Source organism: Carassius auratus, chromosome 19, assembly GCF_003368295.1.
Source record: "Carassius auratus strain Wakin chromosome 19, ASM336829v1, whole genome shotgun sequence".
NCBI lineage: Eukaryota > Metazoa > Chordata > Actinopteri > Cypriniformes > Cyprinidae > Carassius > Carassius auratus.
This window is the reverse complement of record NC_039261.1, coordinates 29,001,435-29,023,975: the sequence shown is the minus strand read 5'-3', so window position 1 is coordinate 29,023,975 and position 22,541 is coordinate 29,001,435. Positions and strand designations below refer to the sequence as shown.

Here is a 22,541-nt window from a genome sequence, read left to right as displayed (position 1 = left end):
CCAGATTCCAGACAGATACAGACACATATTTTCGATTGACACATTGATCTTTTTGAAGGATTCCATTAATAGGTCACGAAATGTCTAAATCATTGGTAATGATAAGACCAGTACCCTATACCCCACTGTTCCTGCTCCTTTTTTTAAAGTTGATAACAGCATACATTTTACACAATTCTTTCAGAACCCAAATGCTATCACAAAGAAATATTTCCCACCTAAAGTCTCGATGCCAATAGCTGAAATATAACGGCTTTGTGCTTCGGGCATCCCAGTCCCAAAGCGATCCCAAAGTGTGATCATTGTTTTTAAATGGCCTGCTTCATATTTAGTTTTTTTTTTATACATTGAAATTCTATTAAAATATTTTATTACATTAGGGATATTTCTTAAATGTTATATTTGTAATTATTTACTTAATAAATGTCTGCATAAATCATGTAAATTTCATTTTCATATTAAAAATAGAATATTATGTCATATTGTAATTTTTTCTTCCATAACTATGTACTTCTTTACTGAAAAGAACTGATGAATTTTAAGCAACGCTGTCTTTAAAGAGATAAATGGAACAGAAAAACATTATTTTTAGTCAGTATTTTCATTAATTCACATGACCTGTCTATGCATCTATGAAACAATGTCATATTTCTCTCAAAGAAACACCCAGGGGAGGTTTCAGAAGTTGTGGTTTTGCTATGATATGGAGGTAGGAAACATTTACAGGATCAATAATGCTTACGGGCAGTGTAACATGTTGTTCCATGAAAGTTCATGTTTTGAGGACATCATCTTTAAGAGGTTTACGCTGCAGTGTCTTATAAAACGTAAATTTTAACATTATTAAATTCTCGGAATGAAAGTAGGAAAATGTTTCAGAGCATAACAGTGCAATCATTTTTGCCCTGTACTTTTAAACATCATTTGTGACGTCAGGAAACAGGACATCGACAGTATCGTTTGTATCATTTTTTGTTCCTAAAAGTTTGTCATGCCCACAACGCATTATTCATTTTTAACGATTGTGGGACTTCCTTGACACACTCCAACAAAAGATGCTTTCTCTTCTTTTTTTTTGTTTTGTTTTTAACTTCCTGCTAAGGGGGTTGACTTTGGAAAGGTAACAGTACAGCAGCACACATAAGGTTTAATCCTGTCTGACATTTTCAGACATAGATCAGTCTGTCCATGTGTCCTGAGCATATGTCATTCAGCCATGTGTGAAGGTGGAGACGCTATGTACTGTTTAGATTTAACAGGCCTCATGAAACTGGTTGTGTCACAGGAACAAAGGTTTGGCCATTAACAAGCCAACTCAGCTGCTTAAATTTACTGTTGCCAGTGAAGGACTTCCTCAGCTGGCAGGAAAGTATTTTTTACATTAAGAAGAAGGTCAGGACACCATAAACATGTGTTAACCTGTATTTACACATGCAAACACACCCGTTATGTGTATTTTACCATCTTTATCAATCAGTGGTGCAATCAAACATCAGTGTCATGTTATAAACACTAACTAAATATTGATCTTCTCATTTTAGAATCACATCTGGAAGCGGACAAGATTTTCACTTCAGTGTTAGAAAACACCTTGACAGGAATATAAAAGAATGATTCACTGAGATGAGTAGTGAATCACTTTCCTCCTCGTATGAGCTCAGAAAATCCATGAGCACATAAATCCTGTATTATAAAGAAACATGCACCGACCTGATTTTAAAAAATGATCCTTTTAGGGATGTGTGTAAACGAATTGAACTTAGGAATTGCTAGAAAATTAAATAAATAATTACAAAAAAGATGTGAGTAACATTTTGAATTCACCAGGAAATGTAGAAGTCGAAACTGCAAACACCTGAAACACACTTGAATACTTGTTGCACATTTACTTTCCTGAGGAAACTTTTCCGATGAGAAAATGTTCTTAAAGTTACAACTTGCAGATGAAAAGGAACATGTGACGTGTGTGAGACAAGTGAAGTTTACACAATAAAGCATGTTGTGGCAATAGTGTTATAGTAGAGCTAAGGGTAGGCAATTTGTTACATGAAAGCTGACCTCTCTCCAAATTATAAAAAAGGTTAATTTAATTACTACTGCTCTGTTTAAATAACTAACTAAATTTACTTGGTCAAAAATGCAATAAAATGCTGATAAATATTATACCATTAAAATACTTTGAACTATCTTTTTTTTTTTTTTTTTGTGATTGCAAAACTGAATATTCATCATCATCACTCCAATCTTCAGTCTCACATGATGCTTCATCATTTTAATCATTTTAATATGACGATTTGCTGCTCAGGAATATTGAAAACAGTAGTTCTGCTTCAGATTAACAATGTTATTTATGTGTTTTTAATGTTTTCAATGTGTATGTGCCATTTTTTGTTTATTTTTCATTTTTTTATTTTTTATTTTATTGGTTCTGGTTTGAAAGTGTGAGAACACAAGCAAGATTTCAGACCTAGGATGGAAGGCATGGTTTTCAGTGAATAACAACATTAGTGCTTTGTGCATCAGCAAAAGGATGTCTATAAGAAAGTAAGGAGACTTTTGAAATGAAAAAAACTATGGTGGTATAACACTGAGGCTACTAGCTCATAAATGGGCAAGCAAAAAAATCCATTTGGTCATCACAGACAGTGAGTCTTTGTGTTTTGTGCTTTGTGTTGTTGATCAAAGATGGACGGCCAGAATGGGCAGTGCCCACAAAAACCGCTCCCGTGCCCCACCTTGGCCATTCAGATCACTGTGTTGTTAATACCCATATACAAGTCATATACAAAACTACCAAGAACCTCAAAGTATGACCAAAGAGAATGAGATTATATCTGAGGTTTGGTTGGGTTAGCATGATAGTTAGCCCCTGTTGGTCGATGTTGTAATCGTGACCCCTTGTTTGGGATTTGGCTTGAAGTCAGATCTAGAGTCATTAGTCATCATAACTGGTTTGATTGGTGACTGGCTGAGAAAAGCCTATAACTGTCCTCATTCATCCCACAGATACATGGAATAACCTCCTAATTTTTCTACGGTCAATACCTCTCAAGTCATAAACATCAGTAAACAGCAGACCTTTCTGATTCATAATTGCATTGCAGCACATCAGCGCATAGGCTCATCAAATCTGAACGAGACATTACTGACAAGCACACAGCCAGCTGTTACATTAATGACAACTGATTTTTTAAAAAAAAATGTTTTTAGAGTTTTTAGAGTTAACAGTTGGTTTATTTGTTTATTTATTATTTATTACATGCAAATACACATAATATATAAATTACATATAAATCAATTCATTGCTTAAAATGAAAGCCTTTGTTTTTTTGTTTTACATAAAAGTTGAACTTAAACAGCTTTTCTTCAAGAAGCCCATGTTAAATGATTTTAATGCATGATGGCTGATGGGGCCATGCATAGCCATTCGACATGCAGCTGAAATCTAGCATTCTGCCTTCTTGAAATGTGCAGTTATCACATTTATTTCACATTATTTCACATTAATTTTAATCATGAATTATAGCGTTGATTTTAATTAATTATCAAGTGAGAGAAGAAAGTTGTGTGTGAATTGCGTCTCGCTCTGCAATCAGTGAAGCTGAGTTTAATTCCTTCAAAAAAAATAATTTCACTGAAATTTGCTGAAGAAAAATATATGTAGCGATTTAGTATTAAAGCTATTATAGGCTAAAAAAAGTTACATGTCATTGCTGCGCCGAAAGTCTGAGTTGTTATGAAATTGTAGTCTGAACAAGAAAAAATCATGACATCAAGTCTGAAGAGAAACAAAAAAAATAAACAGTTTAGATACAGTAGAGTCCATATATATATATATATATATATATATATATATATATATATATATATATATATATATTCATATATATGTGTGTGTGTGTGTGTGTGTAATGACTAAGGCCACTTTCGGCTGGTTCCGTTCTAGTGCACTTTAAGTGAACTGGATTTGGTTCCCATGTAAAAATTAAAAAAATAAAAAATAAAATAAAATAAAAACACAAATAAAAACTTAAAATTAGTTCAGGAATTCAGTCTTCAAGTTTTTTCCCAGAGTTGAGCCCGTTTTCTTGTTGACCAGCAGAGGGTGTCCTTAAGACATTAAGGAGCCAACTTCACCAAGCTGGACATGGAATCAGATATCTTGGTAATGACTGCCTCTCTGTGCTCACTGTGACCATTTCACAGTGAAAGAAAGAAAAGAAAAAAGTTGTTATTATTGTTTATCATTATTTATTAATATTTAATGAATTGTCTATAATTAATTTATCCTGGTAAATTAACCTGGAAAGCAAATATATAAATGCAGATTATATAACAGTAGGCTATATAAAATATAAAAAAATAGCCCCATAGTTTTTTTTTTAGGCCTATAATGTATTTATATAGCCTAAATGTCTACTTTTATTTATACGTCCACATAATGTGATACTGACTAAACCAGAGCACTAGAGGCGTTGAATGCAGTGGAAGCGGTCGCGTCGCGATAGGACTCTGTACTGAACTCGTGTACCCATGATGCTGCGGGTTTGTCGAAACTTTGACAGGCACGGAAGTGGATTCAAGCAAGTTAAAGCGAAAACACAAGACATCATTTACCACGCTGTGTTTGGATATGAAAATGTCCGAGTGTCGATAATTTTTCGTGTCATTATGCGGTGCTGCTGTCAGCGAACGCTCGCGGTTCAGGCGCATCTTGCACGCGCTGCGGAGCTCATTGAGTGACAGGTAAGCGCTGGTTAACAAGCCGAAACCTTTCGGTCTGCATGGGTAAAACTTTTCTTGGGGCTAGCTGGCGTCTCGACTGTCGTCACCTAAATTTGTGAGCGGGGGGCAACCAATCCCAAACGTGATATCTGTTTCATCCCATTGAAAGTATGACAACATATCGCATCCTGGAGCTGTTTGGAAAAAAAAACTTTTATTTTACCTGCTGTTTAAGCCTAACGGTACTGTACCTGGCTACTAAAATAGGCCACATATCGTCTGTTTTGTTAAAACTCAAGAAAACAACTATTTAAACAACACAACACAAATACTTAATAGTTTTTATATTTGGGTGCAACCAGGGCTGGACTGGGACAAAAAATCAGCCCTGGACTTCATCCAGACCGGCCCACCATGCATGTAAACATGCGCGCGCAAACACACACACGCACACACACACACTACATGTCTATACATACATTAATCTGGATGTAAAATTACTGATTAGAATGTATTACTATCAAAACCAAGAAAAAAACTATACAAATAATAAACAAAGAAAATGTAAATTATTTTATCAGGCTTTATTTTAAATATCTAAAGGTCTTAATTTATGTGCTTCTTATTATTCTAATAGAAATATTAATTCTTAGGGTACACAATTTCTGACTTTTTTTTTTAAATATTAATTCACACAAATTACCTCTGACCTGTTGGCTGCTTATAGTAGGCTAGTATTAAGACCACTGAACTATAGTAAGCATTATTTATAAAGACCACTGATCTACAATAAAATAAAAGAGTAATTAAGACTAAGAACGTTGTGTAGTGATTTATTTTAAAATTTTCATAACATAATCAAAGGCCTTTAAAAAGCCGCAGCATAAATGGCTGCCCACTTCATCCGTGTGTGTGTTCACATTGTGTGTGTGTGTTCACTGCTCTGTCTGTGTGCACTTCGGATGGGTTAAATGCAGAGCATGAATTCTCAGTGTGGGTCACCATACTTGGCTGAATGTCAGGTCACTTTATTCAAATGCAGAGCTCAATGCTAGGGTTCAGAACTTGTCTTGCCCTGCCAAAAATAAATACATAAACAAAGATAAAAATAAAATTGCTATTGTTTTCTTTGTAAATAAGCTGCAATCTCATTTCACAATTGTAATTTCAATACCACAATAAACACTAACTATTGAGTTCAAACATTAATGAAGACAAGTGAACAGTCAGTAATAAAAATGTTAAAAAATTATCATAAATAGCACCGTTTTCAGGTACAGATATTGCATAATCAAATGTAAAATACTTTAGGTGAAAATATAATAAATATGTACTGTAGTGCACATATTTAGCAAAATACTCTTTTCTTATGGCTATTTTTCAATCTCAACTAACCTGCTATGGTCTTTAAAGGGCTTTCTTGAGGTAAATGTAACATTCTGTGAAATAATTGTTCTCCTGCTGTTTTGACTGATAACTGATCGATATTATTTCTGAGGCATATATACATTTCTGTAAGTTGTACTGTATCTTTAAACAGAAAGTAAAAGATGATCGGTTTACTTGAACTGAGGCGCTAAAGCGATCTGTCACATCACATTTTCTAGCGCCAAAACGGTATTGTCTGAAGTTTGTAATAAAATAGACAGAACTTGAGAGCTGAGAATTTTAAATGCAATTTATGTAGATCAGTGAGTGGTGGCATATTACAGCTGGAATATCATAACTTTTTGAAACAAAACAATGCAGTAGCCTACGTGTATCATTACATTTCTGTCTCACCTCAGCAGTCAAGTCCCTCCCTGCTGACGTCTCCACTTAAGTCTTTTGCCTTCCAGCCAATAATTTATTTATCTTGACACATTTGGTGGCATCTGCCTCAAGTGCTTGACCTTTTCTCTCTCTCAACGTTCGGCCCCTCCTTTACGCTTAGATATTTTATTATTTAACATATTGAATTTCGTCGCAGTTGTAAAGTGGCCGCTTTTCAAGGCTAGAACTTGATTCTGATTGGCCAATGAGCAGTGAACACGTCACGTCTCGCAGCTCGCATCAGCATCAAGCGCACGCGTCGTTTTATCCGTTCTTTATACTGCTTTTTGTAATGTTTTAAATAAATTATTGTGACTAACGTAAAAAAAAAAAAGCATCTTGCGGCTTCATGAGAGAGACACGTAAAGCCGGAATTGGACTGTACAAAAATATACTTACGAATATATTTGCGATAAATAATGATTTAAAAACAAAATACATAACACACCGGCCCAACCAGACCCCGGCCCACCGGGAATCTCCCGGTAGTCCCGATGGCCAGTACATGCCTGGGTGCAACCACCTTCATAGGTTTTCTCTAAAAATCTCGTACGTTACCTGTAAAACCCTTCATGAAAATATCAAATATTTTTTTAAATAAATAATTATGTAATATTTTGTTAATAATTGAATATTACATGTAATATTTAACTCATTGATTGCTGATGTCCAATACTATTCTTTACATGATGGTGGGTTGAAAGTGCAAAGTGGCTTTGTAAGATTGTTTTATTGATCAGATCGGATTGGTATCTTCTAGCACATGATCTAATTGTGAAAAACAGTGAAACTGAATAGGATTATCAGCGCATTTTTAGTGTTTGTTGAGTAAAGTGCTGAAGAGGGATCAGTTCAGCTGTAACAGTGGCTACAGTGTGTGTGAGTGAATAATTCATTTCTAAGATATGATCTGTAGCCAGGTTTGAATTTGGTTTCTTTTACAAATTTAGCATTTCCTGAGAGCAAAGAGAGAATTTATATATTACCACGCACAACTAATAAGTCTACTGTATCTAATCATAAAGCAAGTCTTTTATTTGGCCAGTGTCATGTCTAATAGGGTCAATTTGCACTGCATTTTCTCATCATGGTCTGGAAATCCTATTCCAGTAATTGTAGCCGAGGATAATCAAATCCTTTGAAAAGATTTTTCTTGAAATCTGTGTCACACATCATACCAAATATAATTCTAGAATTCCTTCCAGCACATGTTTTCAGAAAGTAGCTGGTTTTATGGGTTCCTTTGGACTTTGATGACGCAAGGGTTAGATGCTGCAGGAATATTGCGTTATCCTACATTCAGTCTTTGTGTCCGTTGACACAGGCTGGTGTCTGTCAGTCTCTGCTCTCTCTAGAAGACAATAGTTTAGATTCATGACATTGTTTGGCCATTGCCAGACTGGGTTTTGTTTGTGATTTTTGTTTCTTTGTGCTTTGTTATCTTTTTGGGTTGTTTCATATTTTTATTGTTATATCACTGTCCTTAGTTTGTCAGACATGGATCATAAGGATGTATTCGCAGCATTGCAGACGGTATGTTTGGATGTCATCTTGGCTCTTAATGGATCCCGCAGCAAATCGTCAAATGCTGACGCCATTGATCGTCTGTCGGGGGTCATGAGGCAGATTCAAGAACATGGTTGTGCTGTTGAACCCTTGATTACTGGCTTTACTGCTGTCTATCACCATTTTGATTTGGATGCACAGACTCCTGGCAATGGATATCGGACCCTAGTCAAGGTAACTACTGGTTCATTTTAAAAAAAAGTTGAGTGCATATAAAAGGTGATTTTTATAGGTTCAGTAACTTTTGTTTTATATTTGCAAATGAGGGGTTGGATGCAAATAAAGGCATGTCATAAAAAAAATTTTCAGCCGTGAAGATATTTGCTCTTTGCTGTAATCTAGTGGTTTAGGTGTGTGTGTGTGTGTGTGTTTTTTTCAACTCAATGCATGCTTTAGGGCGTCTGTTAAAACTCATTGGGCTCCCCTGCCTCCTCGGGAGGGATTATATAAACAGTGTATTTTTTTTTTATAAATAATTGCACAAGTATGCATAGAAAATGATGTAATTGTATGTAGCCTGATATGCACAATAAGATTCCATGGATGTTTTCTGTTTTCCACAGGTGGTCCATTCCTGCGTCACCCACATACTTCAGAAGGCCCGTTACATCGCATCGAACTGCAGTGGAGCATTTTTTAGGATGGACCATAATACGGCGGAAATGGAAGCATACTGTAGTGCCCTTTGCCAGCTGCGGGCATTGCTTTACCTGGCACAGATATTACTCCATGACAATCCCCATGGTCAGCTCTACTCACAGGAGGAAGGGGGTTTAAGGGAGCGGTTTGTGCAAGAGTACATCTCCATGCACAAAGCTTGTTTTTATGGTCGCTGCTTGGGCTTTCAGGTGAGATAATATTAATGGTTATTTTGCATAAAAAGTTTTTTCTTTAACAGTAGGAACCTCCCGTGAATAAAAGATTATATAATTTCACTGGTGCGTGCCGTTTGTGACATATGCAAATTGGTTCCAAAAACACAAAGTCTTTATTTCTTTGTCTCTGCTCCAAGTTTTCCGCCTCTCTCAGACCTTTTCTACAGACAGTGGTCATTAGTATGGTGTCCTTTGGTGAAAACTACAAGAAACAGCAGACTGGTTTAGGTAAGTGCAGACTCTGATAGGGTGCATCATAATATTAGGACTGCATGATTCAGGGAAATTAGACTCTTACAGTTCTCACACAATTACTTATCCATTTCACCAGTAAACTTTGATTTACTTACAGGTATAGCTGCTCTTTCTTTCTTCGCATCTGGCAAATACGTGGTAGATCCTGAGTTGAGGGGAGCGGAGTTTGAGCGCATCACTCAAAATCTAGATATGCAGTTTTGGAAAACCTTTTGGAACCTTACCGAGACTGAGCTATTATCAGTAAGTACAAGTATGTTGTGTGCTTCTATGAGAACAGATGAAACAACATCAGTGCCTTGTTATATTGTTCTTGTTGTTAAACTGTAGGTCTGCATTGATATTTACAGTACTGTTAAAATGTTTATGGTCAGTAAGATTTAAAAACCTATTTTAATCTCCTATGCTGACTGAGGCTGCATTTATTTGGAAAAAATACAGTTAAAAGTATTGTGAAATGTTTACCTTTACCTAATTTTATCCTTTCTGAATAAATATACTCATTTATTTTCAAAAATCTGACTGCCCCCAAACTTTTGAATGGAATAAGACAGAAGAGTTCCAATGGTCTTTTTTCTTTCTTTTTTTTTTTCTCTTGTAAAGAGTTTGACAAGGATTTCTTCCACTGTGGTGCAAGTGAATGTAATATTAACCATACCAGCTGTAAGTCTGAGTTTGCCTCTGGCCTCTGACCCCAGTCTCTCAGTCTCTGTGAATCCTCCAGTTGCACACTGGGGCCCTGGGCCAGTTAAAGTGCGCTTGATCTCACACGCACTCCGACAAGGACAGGTTTGTGTGTTTCATGAAAAAGAAAGAATTAATTACAGATTTTAAGTTAAACAGTCTATGGACTTAGAATGATGTTGAATGACTTTGAATGATTTTCTTTCAAACAGTCAATTCTGCTAATTGTCCTCCATATTCAAACTCTTTCCACAGGACAGTGTGGAACTGTTGGCCCTTTCTCGTCCCGAGGGGCCTCAGCTCTCTCTGCCAGGGGGTTTCAGTCGTCAGACATCTCCTCTTTCACCAATTCTGCTCATACACTTCCATGGTGGAGGCTTTGTTGCACAAACTTCAAAATCACATGAGGTATAACTGTGGCAGTTTTACCTCCATATATAAGGTTTCTCACCTAAATCTATTAGATTTTTTTTTGGCTGAGGCCCTTTCTGACATGTTCTCTCTATTGTAGAGTTACTTGAAGAGCTGGTCAAAGGATCTGAATGTGCCTATTCTCTCCGTGGATTACTCATTGGCTCCAGAGGCCCCGTTCCCCCGGGCTCTAGAAGAGTGTTTCTATGCCTACTGCTGGGCCTTAAAGAATTGCCACTTGCTGGGTTTGTAAAGCACACTCCTCTCCAAATGGAATAACTAGTATGCAGACGATAATAGTTTAATATGATGTAATTTTAATATTTACATGCTCTAGTTCAGCGGCTCTCAATTCCAGTCCTCGCGCCCCACTGCTCTGCATATTTTGCCCGTCTCTCTTTGTTAGCACACCTGATTCAGATAATCAGCACGTTAGAAGTGAGCTCCGTACTCGAACTGTGTTCCAATTGTTCATTGCTCCCTACTCCCTGAGCAGGGGAAATCTGTTAAAGTTTACTTCACTTCGGAACCTATATTCACTGATTTGTGCTGCACAGTGTCTTTACACACGGACAACTGTGACATCATATACCTTTGTAAATAAATACAATTTAAATTCACGTCTCGCACACTTCAATGTATTTTGATTGGAACATATACGTGCGAACTGGGCACCTACGTTCGAACAGAATACTATAATAGAATAGAACAAACGTCTGAAGCGCTAAGAGAAACGTACATAATGTGCAGAGCAGTGGGGCGCGAGGACTGAAATTGAGAACCGCTGCTCTAGTCAATAATTTAAATAGAAAATGTCATAAGTTGCACCAAATTATATTGCAAATACAAATATTCTACTCATCAAGAAGTATTTATTGAGCAGCAAATAGCATATTAATAATTTCTGAAGGATTATTTGACACTGAAGACTGGAGTAATGACTGTAAATAAGAAAATATTACATTATAAAATGAATTAAAATAGAAAAAAATTTAAATTGTTCCTGTGGCTCAGTGGTAGAGCATTGCATTAGCAGCACAAAATGTCATGGGTTCGATTCCCAGGGAACACACATACTGGTAAAAAATGTATAGCCTGAATGCACTGCAAGTCGCTTTGGATAAAAGCATCTGCTAAATGCATAAATGTAAAATTTTAACCATATTATACAATATTACTGTACAGTGCTGTACAGTATAATACTTTACAATTTCCATAAAATGCAGCCTTGGTGAGACTTCTTTTAAAAACATAAAAAAATATCTGACCCAAACTTTTTAACAGTAGTGTAAAATAATTATAAAATAATTAGTAAACTTATTTTAGATGAAGTATAACATCCCACTTCAAAACTTCCCAAAAGTATCTTGTCAGATGGCCATAATCTGATGGATGAATCAGTTTAATTTTTAAATCTAATGACATTGAAGTTTTTTCATTCCAATCGACTAGTATGAAAGCCAGTAATAACTTATGCAACACTCTTAAATATTAAGGTTACAAAATGCCATAAGAGAAAATGACTTTCTAGTGTAATAAATGTTGATCTGAAGAAGTATAACTTGTATCTCCATAGAACCATATAGCCAGTCACATATCCAATGAAAAGAGCTAAAGAACCATTTGAGCTTTATGTTTACCTTTAGGTGTGTGAGCATGATAGTAGGTGTGGACATTAACAGCGATCCATGCCAACCATGCCTCGGGAATCTCTAACAGTTGATCTTGCTTCACAGGTTCGACTGCAGAGCGTGTTTGTTTGGTGGGAGAGAGTGCAGGCGGTAACTTGTGCATAACTGTCTCTATGAGGGCAATGTCTCACGGTGTACGAGTTCCTGACGGGATTGTGGCAGCCTACCCAGCAACTCTGCTAACCACAGACGCCTCGCCATCCAGACTGCTCACTTTAATCGACCCTCTGCTGCCTTTGAGTGTGCTCTACAAGTGTATCGATGCCTATGCTGGTCAGCTTTTGAGTCAAGTCGTGTTACATACAGCGCTTTTACGGTAAAGATTGTAAAGATTCATGATTGTACTGTTTCTTGGTCACTCTTTCTATTTCAGGTTCGAGTTGTCAGTCAGTGCAACCAGCTCGGCAGATAGACACCTTGGCCGCTTTGGGACAGGACACAGTAAATTTGTTGACTAACTTTGCCCAAGGAGCGACAAATTGGTTTCAGAATTTATTAGAACCAAAAGCAGCAGAAGCATCCTCTTCAACCATACCATCATATGGTCCTTCACCTTCCAAGTCACATTCTGAAGAGAAACCACAGGAGGTCTATGAATACCCAGAAAACTTTGAACCACTCCGGTCTAGGTGTCTGGTGGATTTACATACACCTTGCACACCAATAATGAAGAACCCATTTGTCTCTCCTCTACTTGCTCCGGACAGTCTTCTCCAGGGGCTTCCACCAGTGCATATAGTGGTAAGAGCTGATGAAAATGCATTTCCAGGAACAGTGTTGAAACTATAGATTAAATGCTTTGATTGTTCTTCTCAGGCTTCTGCTTTGGATGCCCTGTTGGATGATTCAGTGATGTTTGCCAAAAAGCTTAGGAATATGAACCAGCCTGTGACGCTCACTGTTGTTGAAGACCTTCCCCATGGCTTCCTGAGCCTAGTACAGCTTTCTAAAGAAACCCAGGAAGCATCTGAAATATGTGTAAAACGAATCAGAGAAGTCTTCAAGCTAGAGGAACCACCTGCTGATCAGAGGCAGCCGGGACCCAGTTAGACAGTTTAGGCTTGGAATAGTCCTGATGGCTTTCCAAGGTCCAAGAACCTCCAGGGATCTAAATAACAATAAAGTTAAACTAGTTTTGACATCTTTGAAGCCAGAAGTGTATTAAAAAACAAAGTCACTCAATCCATCAGCTTAACTCCTGAAAGAAATTGTATATCCAGCAAATAATACCAAAGTTATAGTTATATAATGTGGAGTTTTTTTCATCAGAGTGACTCATTTTTAGGTATTTACAATAACTATTCACTGTTGTCTTCTGACCAAACTGAATGTCTCAGCATCCATCAAAATGTCACCATTGTGCCTGTAGTGATGCAATAAGATCAATCCTAGCTGCGTTTGCTCTGCAAACTTACATTATTTTTAAGCAACTGCACTTGTGGATTTTAAGTCACCATTTCTGACCTCTTATGTTTATCTGAAATGAAAATGGTTTGAATGTTTAATGAGTAGGGTGTTAAACACACCGCTTTCGTTTTTCTCTTGTTTAATTTAAAAATGTAACCTTTTTTAAATTTTGTGAATCTCTTTGTACCTCATTACTGGTTATTTAAACCCCATAAAGTTTATTCTAAAGTTGTGTGCATGTTTTGTGCATGCACTCTGTATGGTATTTTTTTTTTAATTGTTTAAATTGTCCCACATAAAGTGGCATTTAGTCCAGTTCGGCTCATGAACTGAAATTACTTTGACACCCCTACTTGTATTACAATATCAGCTATAGCATTATTTGAAAATGTATAATTAATTTGACAAGGATATTGGGATTGTACACCAGACAAGACTTTGAAGCCTTTGAGGATCCGGTTATAAGCTTCACACCATTGTGCCTTTTCAGAGTACTGATTGAATCTTTATATTAACACGTTACCTCATCAATTCTTAAAGAGGATCTGGCCAGATTTACCAGGAACTTAACTGTGATTTGTTACCAGTACATGCAGAAAACTAAAACGCTGAAGTGTGCTCAAATCATGACCAAATTAGATTCAGACCTGTACTTTTTTTCTTGTAACACTAAAGATGTTTGTTCTATACTGCACATTTCTGAGAGGATTTTGATTAACTGAATGTCAAATGCAATAAATAAATAAATAATCCACTATTTTTAAAGGAACATTGTTTCCGGTGCTGTTTTACATTTTTGTTACTACAAGAAAAATATGCTAACTTGATAATAAGTACTCACTTATTTATAAGAATTTCAAGTTAACAGAAAGAGTCAGTCTGAAAACATTAACAGTTCATTTATTAATATTATTATTTTTTATTATATTATTTCAATATAATTCATATTATTTTTTTGTTTTGTCTTGTATTATTAAAATTTATTATGACAAAGACCGCCTGAAATACACTATGGATGCCACAGTATTTAACAGAATAAAGGCATACATTCAAAGAAAGAAATGCGGTAAATAAACGCATGTTTGGTCGTCCTGTGGTCATACGAGCCTCCGTACCGTTGATGGCAGCACTTCATATGAAGCCCAATGACGTTCAAAACATGTCGACCGTGTTGACAGAAATACAACAAAGAGACGGTAGCGACACGATACGTACCACGTTGATTATCAATTAATTTACCTCACAATATAGGCAATATAGGATACTGACATTGGAAAAGGTAAATGTCTGGTTTTAACTATCAGATATTGTGCAGTAATGTAATGTGTTTAGCCTAGCTTAGCACAATCCACCTGCCAACTAAACTATCTGGTGTCGGTCTTTTCGGGATTATTTTTTTACTGAGTTAAGTAACGTTAACGTTAACTAACAACAAGTGAAGCGATATTTATATTACTTATGTAACGTTACTGGAAACGATTATCAGTCTCAGTGTTTGTAAGTCTGAAATGCTTGTGTTTTAAAAGTTCAAGCCAGACTTTTATTTCATGTTGTGGAGTTGTGAAGGGACTGACTTGGCGTTATTATATTTGGTCGTTTACAGGTTAATATAAAACATTTGGTTTGAAGTTTGAACTGAAAGGTACGGAGCCCCGCATATGGCATGCAGGATTTACTCTTTCGTTTCCTCGATTTGATAAGTCGTGCACGCGATTTATAAATCGAGAGAACGAATTAGTAAATTGTGCGCATGATTTAGCAAATAGTGTGTACGTTTTAGTACATCGAGGGAACGAATTAATAAATCGTGAACACGATTTATTTATTTCTTCTTGCATGTCATGTGCGGGGCTCCGTAAAAAAGTGATTTCTAAACAAACGAAAGTAAATATGGATGTAGTTAACTCCGTTTACCACCTGTCAGAAAGTAAGGCTATATTTATTTATTTATTTATATTTTTATCTCACAGAGATAAAGTGGTACTATCAATGACACTCACAGTAAAAGTGCCATGGTAATTCAATGTTATTTCTAAGTATAACATAAATGCAATGGATTTTCAATATGGGAAACATTTAGTATCGTGACAACAAGGTACTTTTTTAGTATATTGTGTATAATAAATTTTTATACTATGAAACCACCTTAGTGCTTTTTCTGAAAAGGGAATATTTTAATAAGTAATGACCTATTATCCCTCCAGCATTATACAGTTTTATTAAAAAACCTGATTATAACCGAGGGCTTACCAATATAACATATATGATATAGTTACTACTATAAAATGGTAATAAATTAATACTGTATAGCTTTCAGAATATGTCATGTCATTTTCAGGTTTTATAGTGAATTGTCTTTGATTTTCACATTGTTCCTGTGTAGGTGGCACAGCTGTGGGCACAACTGGATGTCGGCACAGAGGAAAGGACAAACAAAAGATCTCCACCTTACTTATTATTTAAAGAACTGCCTTGTATTCAGCCCTGTTGGATGTTTCAACTGCAGTCACGCTGAAGTATTCTTTGGTGTATTAATCTGCTGGAGTGAATCATACCTACCAGACAAATATATAAATATAAACAAGTGATCTCTGTGATCAGAGTAAGACATTTGAGAGTTAAACTGCATTTGAAGAAAAAAAAAAAGTGAGAACTGGCATCCAGAAGACCACAAAGCTCTGTTTGCATACTGTAAATATTGCAGAAGTGTAGACACGAAAAGAAAATTCTGGTCTAGGTCTTTCTGTCTTTCACATTGCCTTAGCAGAATAGTTCTTTATTACAACCGTCCAGGTATAATTTTCTATACTTTGTGCAGGTTTGCAATATTTATACACATAAATATTTATTTCTCTTCTTTTAGAAGAGACCTTGTAATATATATTGTGTAGCAGCATTGCTCTTAGTTATAGAGTCTAAGCTGCATTTAGAATTTGTAAAGATTCTTTGGTGACACATTTTATTGAGACCTTGTGGACACTGTGCATGGTTTACTAGATCATATTAGATCTTAGGCAGGTGTTTTCTAATAAAAAGTGGAAAAACTTTAGAAACTTAAATGACAACAAAGATGGAGAACAGTGGCCCGGGTGTCATGGGATTGAGCACACACAACAGGCAGCATTTAGGACAGCCTAAAGCTTCCTCTCAATTAGGACCCCAAACTGCGAGTGCTCAGCCTGGAAAGGAGCCCATGGTGACCCAGAAACCAGCCAATGCATCTCAGGAAGGACCTGGTATCAGGTAAGCTTGCTATAATGTCATATGTAACACTTGTGTATGTATATGTGGTACATTTGACATGTATGACATGTGTACACTTCTGTTTAAAATTTGGGGTCTTTTGAAGGTTTTGAGGCTGCATTTATTTGATATATAAAATAAATAAATAATGAAAACAGCTAAATTGTAAAACATTATAATTAAAATAAAAAATTCTGTGATGGCAAAGCTGAAATTTCAGCACTTCAATCTTAAGTTTCACATGATCCTACAGAAATCATTCTAATGTATGGATTTGTTGCTCAAGAAACGTTTCTTATTATCGGTGTAACAGAATTGTAACAGTCTTTACTGTCACTTTTGGTCAATTTAATAAGTCCTTACTGAATAAAATGTTCATTTATTTCTTAAAAATATTACTGACCCCAAACATTTGAACAGTAGTATATATACATTAATATATTGACACAGGTTTGGTGATGACTGGAAAAAAAGCCTACAGCTCCCTTCTAAGGACAATAGAGTCAAAACTTCTGTAAGTATTTTAGTGAAATGTTTTAAACTTTCACTTTTTAAAACTATTGCAAACAAATATCCAATTACAGATCTCCTTGTGATCCATCAGTGTCATACTCTTTCTTTCTCACAAGGATGTGACCGCAACCAAAGGGAATGAGTTTGAGGACTACTGTCTAAAAAGAGAGTTGCTGATGGGCATTTTTGAGATGGGCTGGGAAAAGCCATCCCCCATTCAGGTAGTACATGCAAGAACTTAAAAACATAGAACGACATGGGTATGCTCAGTGTTTATGCTTAAAGGATTAATAATTCACCCAAAAATACAAATATGAAAAAAAAATGTACTCATCCTCGGGCCTTTCAAGATGTAACAGAGTTTATTTCTTCATCAGAACAGATTTGGAGAAATTTTAACATTACATCACCTGCTCACTAATTCTCTGCAGTAAATGGGTGCTGTCAAAATAAGAGTTCAAACAGCTGATTAAAAACAACAGTAATCCACATGACTATAGTCAAATCAATGAATGTCTTGTGAAGTGAAAAACGTAATGTTTGTAATGAACCGTCCCTTCTAGATGTTTTTAACTTCAAACTGTTGCTTTCTGTATTGGCATAAAAGCCACAATAGTAATGGAGCATAATATTGTTTCCACAATGATCAAAAAGAAATATGCCCAAATCAAGTACCTGATAAAAGCACAAACAGTCCAAAACCAATATATCGGTGGAGTTTCATGTTTTTTGTATTATGGGCTCATGTTTTGGCCAGAAGCGACAATTTAAAGTTAAAATGCCTTGATGAAATGTGTTTATTGAAAACATGCAGGGTTTCTCCTCACAGGATGTTAATTGATGAACTGGAGGGATGTGGATTACTTGTGGATTATTGTGATGTTTTAATCAGATGTTTGAACTCTCATTTTGACGGCACCCATTCACTGCATATGATGTAATGTTAAAGTTCACCAAATCTGTTCTAAATAAGTAAAGAAATTTTTGTATTACCATGAGGATGATTTTAAGCAAATTTTAGTTTTGGGATAAACTATTTCATTGATTTTTATTTGTATTTATTTTTTTAATTTTAGGAGGAGAGTATTCCTATTGCCCTTTCTGGACGCGATATACTGGCTCGAGCCAAAAACGGGACCGGAAAGAGTGGTGCATACCTGATCCCCCTTCTGGAGAGAATTGACATAAAAAAGGATCATATCCAAGGTATTTCTTTCCCAAAACAGTTTACACAAGATGTACCTTTTATCCCCCACCCCCTTTTTTACTGTACAATCTTTCTGTCTACCTGCAGCCATTGTGATAGTTCCCACTCGTGAACTGGCTCTGCAGGTCAGTCAGATCAGTATTCAGATCAGCAAGCACCTCGGTGGGGTCAACGTCATGGCAACCACAGGTGGGACCAACCTACGAGATGATATCATGCGCCTGGATGAGAAGGGTAATGTTCAGTGATCTCCTAATCATAAAGAGATTACAATGTGAACATCCTCTGCAGTAAAAGCATGTTGTTCAAAACTTTTTTTTTTTTTTTTTTTTTTTTTGCAGTTCATGTTGTTGTAGCAACACCTGGCAGAATTTTGGACTTGATGAAAAAGGGCATAGCCAAAGTGGATAAAGTTCAGATGATGGTTATGGATGAAGTGAGTACTGCGCATGATAACTGTACATACCTGTCAGAATATTAATACAATTTATAATTAATAAAATGATTTAATTCAGTTGCACTCTGTCACAACTGAGCAGAGTTATTTAGGTGTTCTATGTTATCAATACCACTATCTAAGTTGAAACTTCATTGCTTGTTTTATTATAGGCTGATAAGCTGCTCTCTCAGGACTTTGTGGTTATTATTGAGGACATCATTGGTTTCCTTTCAAAGAACAGACAGATTCTGCTCTATTCAGCCACATTCCCCATCAGCGTACAGAAGTTTATGGTTCGAGAAATCTGTGCATCATTTTGAACACATTTATGCTTTCATTGTGCTCATCCGTCTCTTTCTACATCTGCAGATTTGACATTTGTACACTTTGTATCTCTTCAGGCAAAGCATCTGCAGAAGCCCTATGAGATTAATCTGATGGAGGAACTGACCCTGAAAGGCATTACTCAGTACTATGCTTATGTCACAGAGAGACAGAAAGTCCACTGCCTTAACACACTCTTCTCCAGGGTAAATAGTCCATTTCAGTTCAGGAATAAAAAAATATATATATTTAGTGCTGGTAAAATGTCATGTCACAACAATGATGAATTCATCAGGCTAAGCCATCTAGATGAGTTTGCAAATTTGAATTTTTGGGTGAACTAGACCTTTTATGCTTTTAGCTTCGCCTGTTGGAGTTTTGTTCTTTTGTGAATTATAAAAAATGACCCAAGCACTTGTTCTCTCAACAGCTGCAGATAAATCAGTCCATCATCTTTTGTAACTCTACTCAGCGAGTGGAGCTTCTGGCCAAGAAGATCACGCAGCTGGGCTACTCCTGCTTCTACATTCATGCAAAGATGATGCAGGTACTATATTCCTATGTTCCAGTGTAATTAAAATCTGTTCAGTATGATTTCCTAGTTTCAGTCAAATACTTGACATTTGTGACTGCAAACTAATTGTGCATCATGTCAATCATACGGCAGGAATACAGAAACCGTGTTTTCCACGACTTCAGAAACGGGCTCTGCAGGAACCTTGTTTGCACAGGTGAGTGTAGTACATTTATATAGCATCTTACCTCATTTTTGTGTAATTGCATAATAATAATAACTAAAAATTAAAATCTCTTGAAACAGATTTATTCACTAGAGGCATCGATATCCAGGCGGTAAATGTGGTCATCAACTTTGACTTTCCCAAGAATGCAGAAACATACCTGCATCGCATCGGACGCTCAGGTGAGGTTAACAAACAACAAAGATGTGGTGGATTAAATTTGGAATACGTTATCTAGACTTGACATTTTTATTTTGTGTATAATGTATCATTATATGATTTCTGTGTTAAATTTTTTAGGCAGGTTTGGACATCTGGGTTTGGCAATCAATCTCATTAGCGCTGAGGATCGCTTTAACCTGAAGACCATTGAGGACCAGCTGATCACGGACATAAAGCCCATTCCTGGCAGCATTGATAAGAGCCTGTATGTGGCAGAGTTTCACTCCGTGGACCCTGACTGTGAGGCAGAGGAGCCTCAGCGGGGCGAAGGGTCTGAAGCACATTAGGAATAGGAAGCACCATTACAGAGCAGGTAAAGGCATAATTTATGTACTTATGTCATGCAATGGGGAAAATCATCAAACGTTTGTTCATTGATCTGAGAATACCTAATATTACGATGTCTGTTCCATGTTGATCCGTGATAATTGTGCTGACTTTAGCATTTGCTTCTTCTAGGGCAGCTGGAGAAACTGAACCAGACGGTTGCATCTGCTTTTGCACAAAACCAGTAACTTTTCTGCTCAGAACTTTCCTCATCTTTTCCACCTCCACAGTATTTTTTGTTTTTGTTTTTAGTCGCTGTCAGTGTTTTGCTCTCTTTTTTTGCATTCATTGTTCATTTTTGGGGTAGTTATACCCTCTTCATAAATGACCATACACATTCCAGTTGAGACATGCAAGAATAAAAACAAAACATTCAGAGAAAAGTTCCTGTTTGATAGAAAACAATAAACAAAGGCAGTGGTGAAAATGGGACAGAGCATACTTGCATCATTAGTTGAGAATTTACACACAAATCCTAGAACAAAACCTGTTGACCCCAAGTGCCTTGATAAATATCATCTCTCTCTTAGATTAATATGTTATTGCTGTGTTAAAGTATTCCCAAAGACTAAACACAGGATTTTGCAGCGTATTGGTGCTACTGGATTCTGTGAAAGAATTATTGGTATTGATTTACTGATGAGAAGCATTGTCAAATTCTCTTCATATTTAGTCTGAGGCAGCTAGAAAAACCAGCATCCATGGAAATATAGCAGAGCTCAGGATTCAGTGGTCAACATGAACCATTGCACTAAACTGCCAGAGAAAAAAATCTGCAATAATATTGGTGCTTTTTGTAGTTTAATTTAGTAGTCACAGACCAATGCAAATTTGGAATTCATAAAGACATATAGATGTAGATTATGGTTTCAGTCAGACAAAAATTTCACAAATTTAGTTTATCTTGTGGTGATTTTTATATATATATATATATATATATATATATATATATATATATATATATATATATATATATATATATATATATATATATATATATATATATATATATATATAATACTTAAAACATTATACTAGACATTACTAATCTAAACAGGCATGCTAAAACTGACATAATATGAAAGGTATCAGACTACTACATGAACACTGATTAAAAATTTCACCACAATGCAGTCATTATACATTAAATCCTCAAATATGTATGTAAAACTGTTAAATGATTTGTCAAAAGTGTCTATTTGGTGTCTTTTTTTTTCTTCTTCTTCATTTAAGGGTTGGTGAGAAGGTTTTCATTTTCCCCCTCAAAAATAGCATAATTTACAGTTTTCTTTTTAAATGAATGAGTGTATAAAGTTGTTAATGAATGGACTTTATTACATTATTTCCAGCTATACATTATTTCCACATATACACACACACACACATTTATATATGTATGTGTATATGCGTATATATATGTGTGTGTGTGTAACTTTGGCAGAAAGGAGGCAGAATTTTATTTTTATTCCCTTTTGGCTGATTACCAGAGGCTTTACATAAACTCATGTTGAATTTGACATATTTTGATTAATTGAGTATTATTTTCATTCAGCAGAATTGTAGCATCATCTCAGTGGCAGCTATGATTTAATTTTTTCCTCCAAAAGATGTTTGATTGTGTTTATTTTTTATTTTTTTTGCTATGCAGGTATATGTGGCATATAGCTCAAAGCTTTAGCGTAAAACAGCACTGGTCAGGCCTATATGCATTGTGCAGTTAAATTGGGAAACCTTGAGCCAGAATGCAAGTTTCTGCTCATGATGCTGTGCTACTGAAAATATTTTTGTTTGTGTAAGACAATTAGCATATTTCGGAATCATATTTTAGTGGACAAACTTTCATTCTTTATCCATTCTGTCATGCAGTGGTGAGCTGTGAATTTTCCCTTATGTTTTATATGGTTTATTACAGTTAATGGAAGTGAGGAGCAGATGATATAGGGACAGTCGTTTAATGTGAATTTTGTATAGGGTTCTCCAAAAAAAAAATGATGTGTGATACCCTGTTTGTTATTGATGCAAGAATGGTCTAATGCTAATGACTGTGCGGCTTTTTGTGAGCGATTTATATTTTGTTTATTTCATTTGAATATAGCTTGT

At 35.9% G+C, this 22,541-nt stretch overlaps 2 protein-coding genes across 4 annotated transcripts; both read left to right on the top strand.

Annotated features, from left to right (window-relative positions):
- The first annotated feature begins 4,515 nt into the window (after positions 1-4,515).
- On the top strand, positions 4,516-14,195 carry lipea (lipase, hormone-sensitive a). 2 transcript variants are annotated; one of them, XM_026290080.1, is made up of 11 exons: positions 4,516-4,746; positions 8,025-8,277; positions 8,667-8,951; positions 9,116-9,206; positions 9,331-9,476; positions 9,837-10,022; positions 10,173-10,325; positions 10,429-10,573; positions 12,065-12,292; positions 12,393-12,760; positions 12,836-14,195. In XM_026290080.1, exons 2-11 carry the CDS (start codon positions 8,035-8,037, stop codon positions 13,067-13,069), a joined length of 2,079 nt encoding a protein of 692 aa, XP_026145865.1. In that variant the 5' UTR covers positions 4,516-4,746; positions 8,025-8,034; the 3' UTR covers positions 13,070-14,195. The 2 variants fall into 2 exon arrangements, with proteins under 2 accessions (XP_026145865.1, XP_026145866.1); XM_026290081.1 differs by lacking the exon at positions 4,516-4,746 and adding an exon at positions 7,344-7,416.
- A 337-nt stretch (positions 14,196-14,532) lies between these two features.
- LOC113120142 (probable ATP-dependent RNA helicase DDX6) lies at positions 14,533-20,670 on the top strand. 2 transcript variants are annotated; one of them, XM_026290079.1, is made up of 14 exons: positions 14,533-14,705; positions 15,810-16,669; positions 17,120-17,183; positions 17,299-17,403; positions 18,259-18,388; positions 18,477-18,623; positions 18,731-18,825; positions 18,999-19,121; positions 19,230-19,358; positions 19,583-19,699; positions 19,820-19,883; positions 19,973-20,074; positions 20,193-20,427; positions 20,579-20,670. In XM_026290079.1, the coding sequence occupies exons 2-13, from the start codon at positions 16,485-16,487 to the stop codon at positions 20,399-20,401; spliced, it is 1,470 nt and encodes a 489-aa protein (XP_026145864.1). In that variant the 5' UTR covers positions 14,533-14,705; positions 15,810-16,484; the 3' UTR covers positions 20,402-20,427; positions 20,579-20,670. The 2 variants fall into 2 exon arrangements, with proteins under 2 accessions (XP_026145864.1, XP_026145863.1); XM_026290078.1 differs by having other exon boundaries at positions 14,534-14,705; positions 20,574-20,670.
- Positions 20,671-22,541: the final 1,871 nt, after the last annotated feature.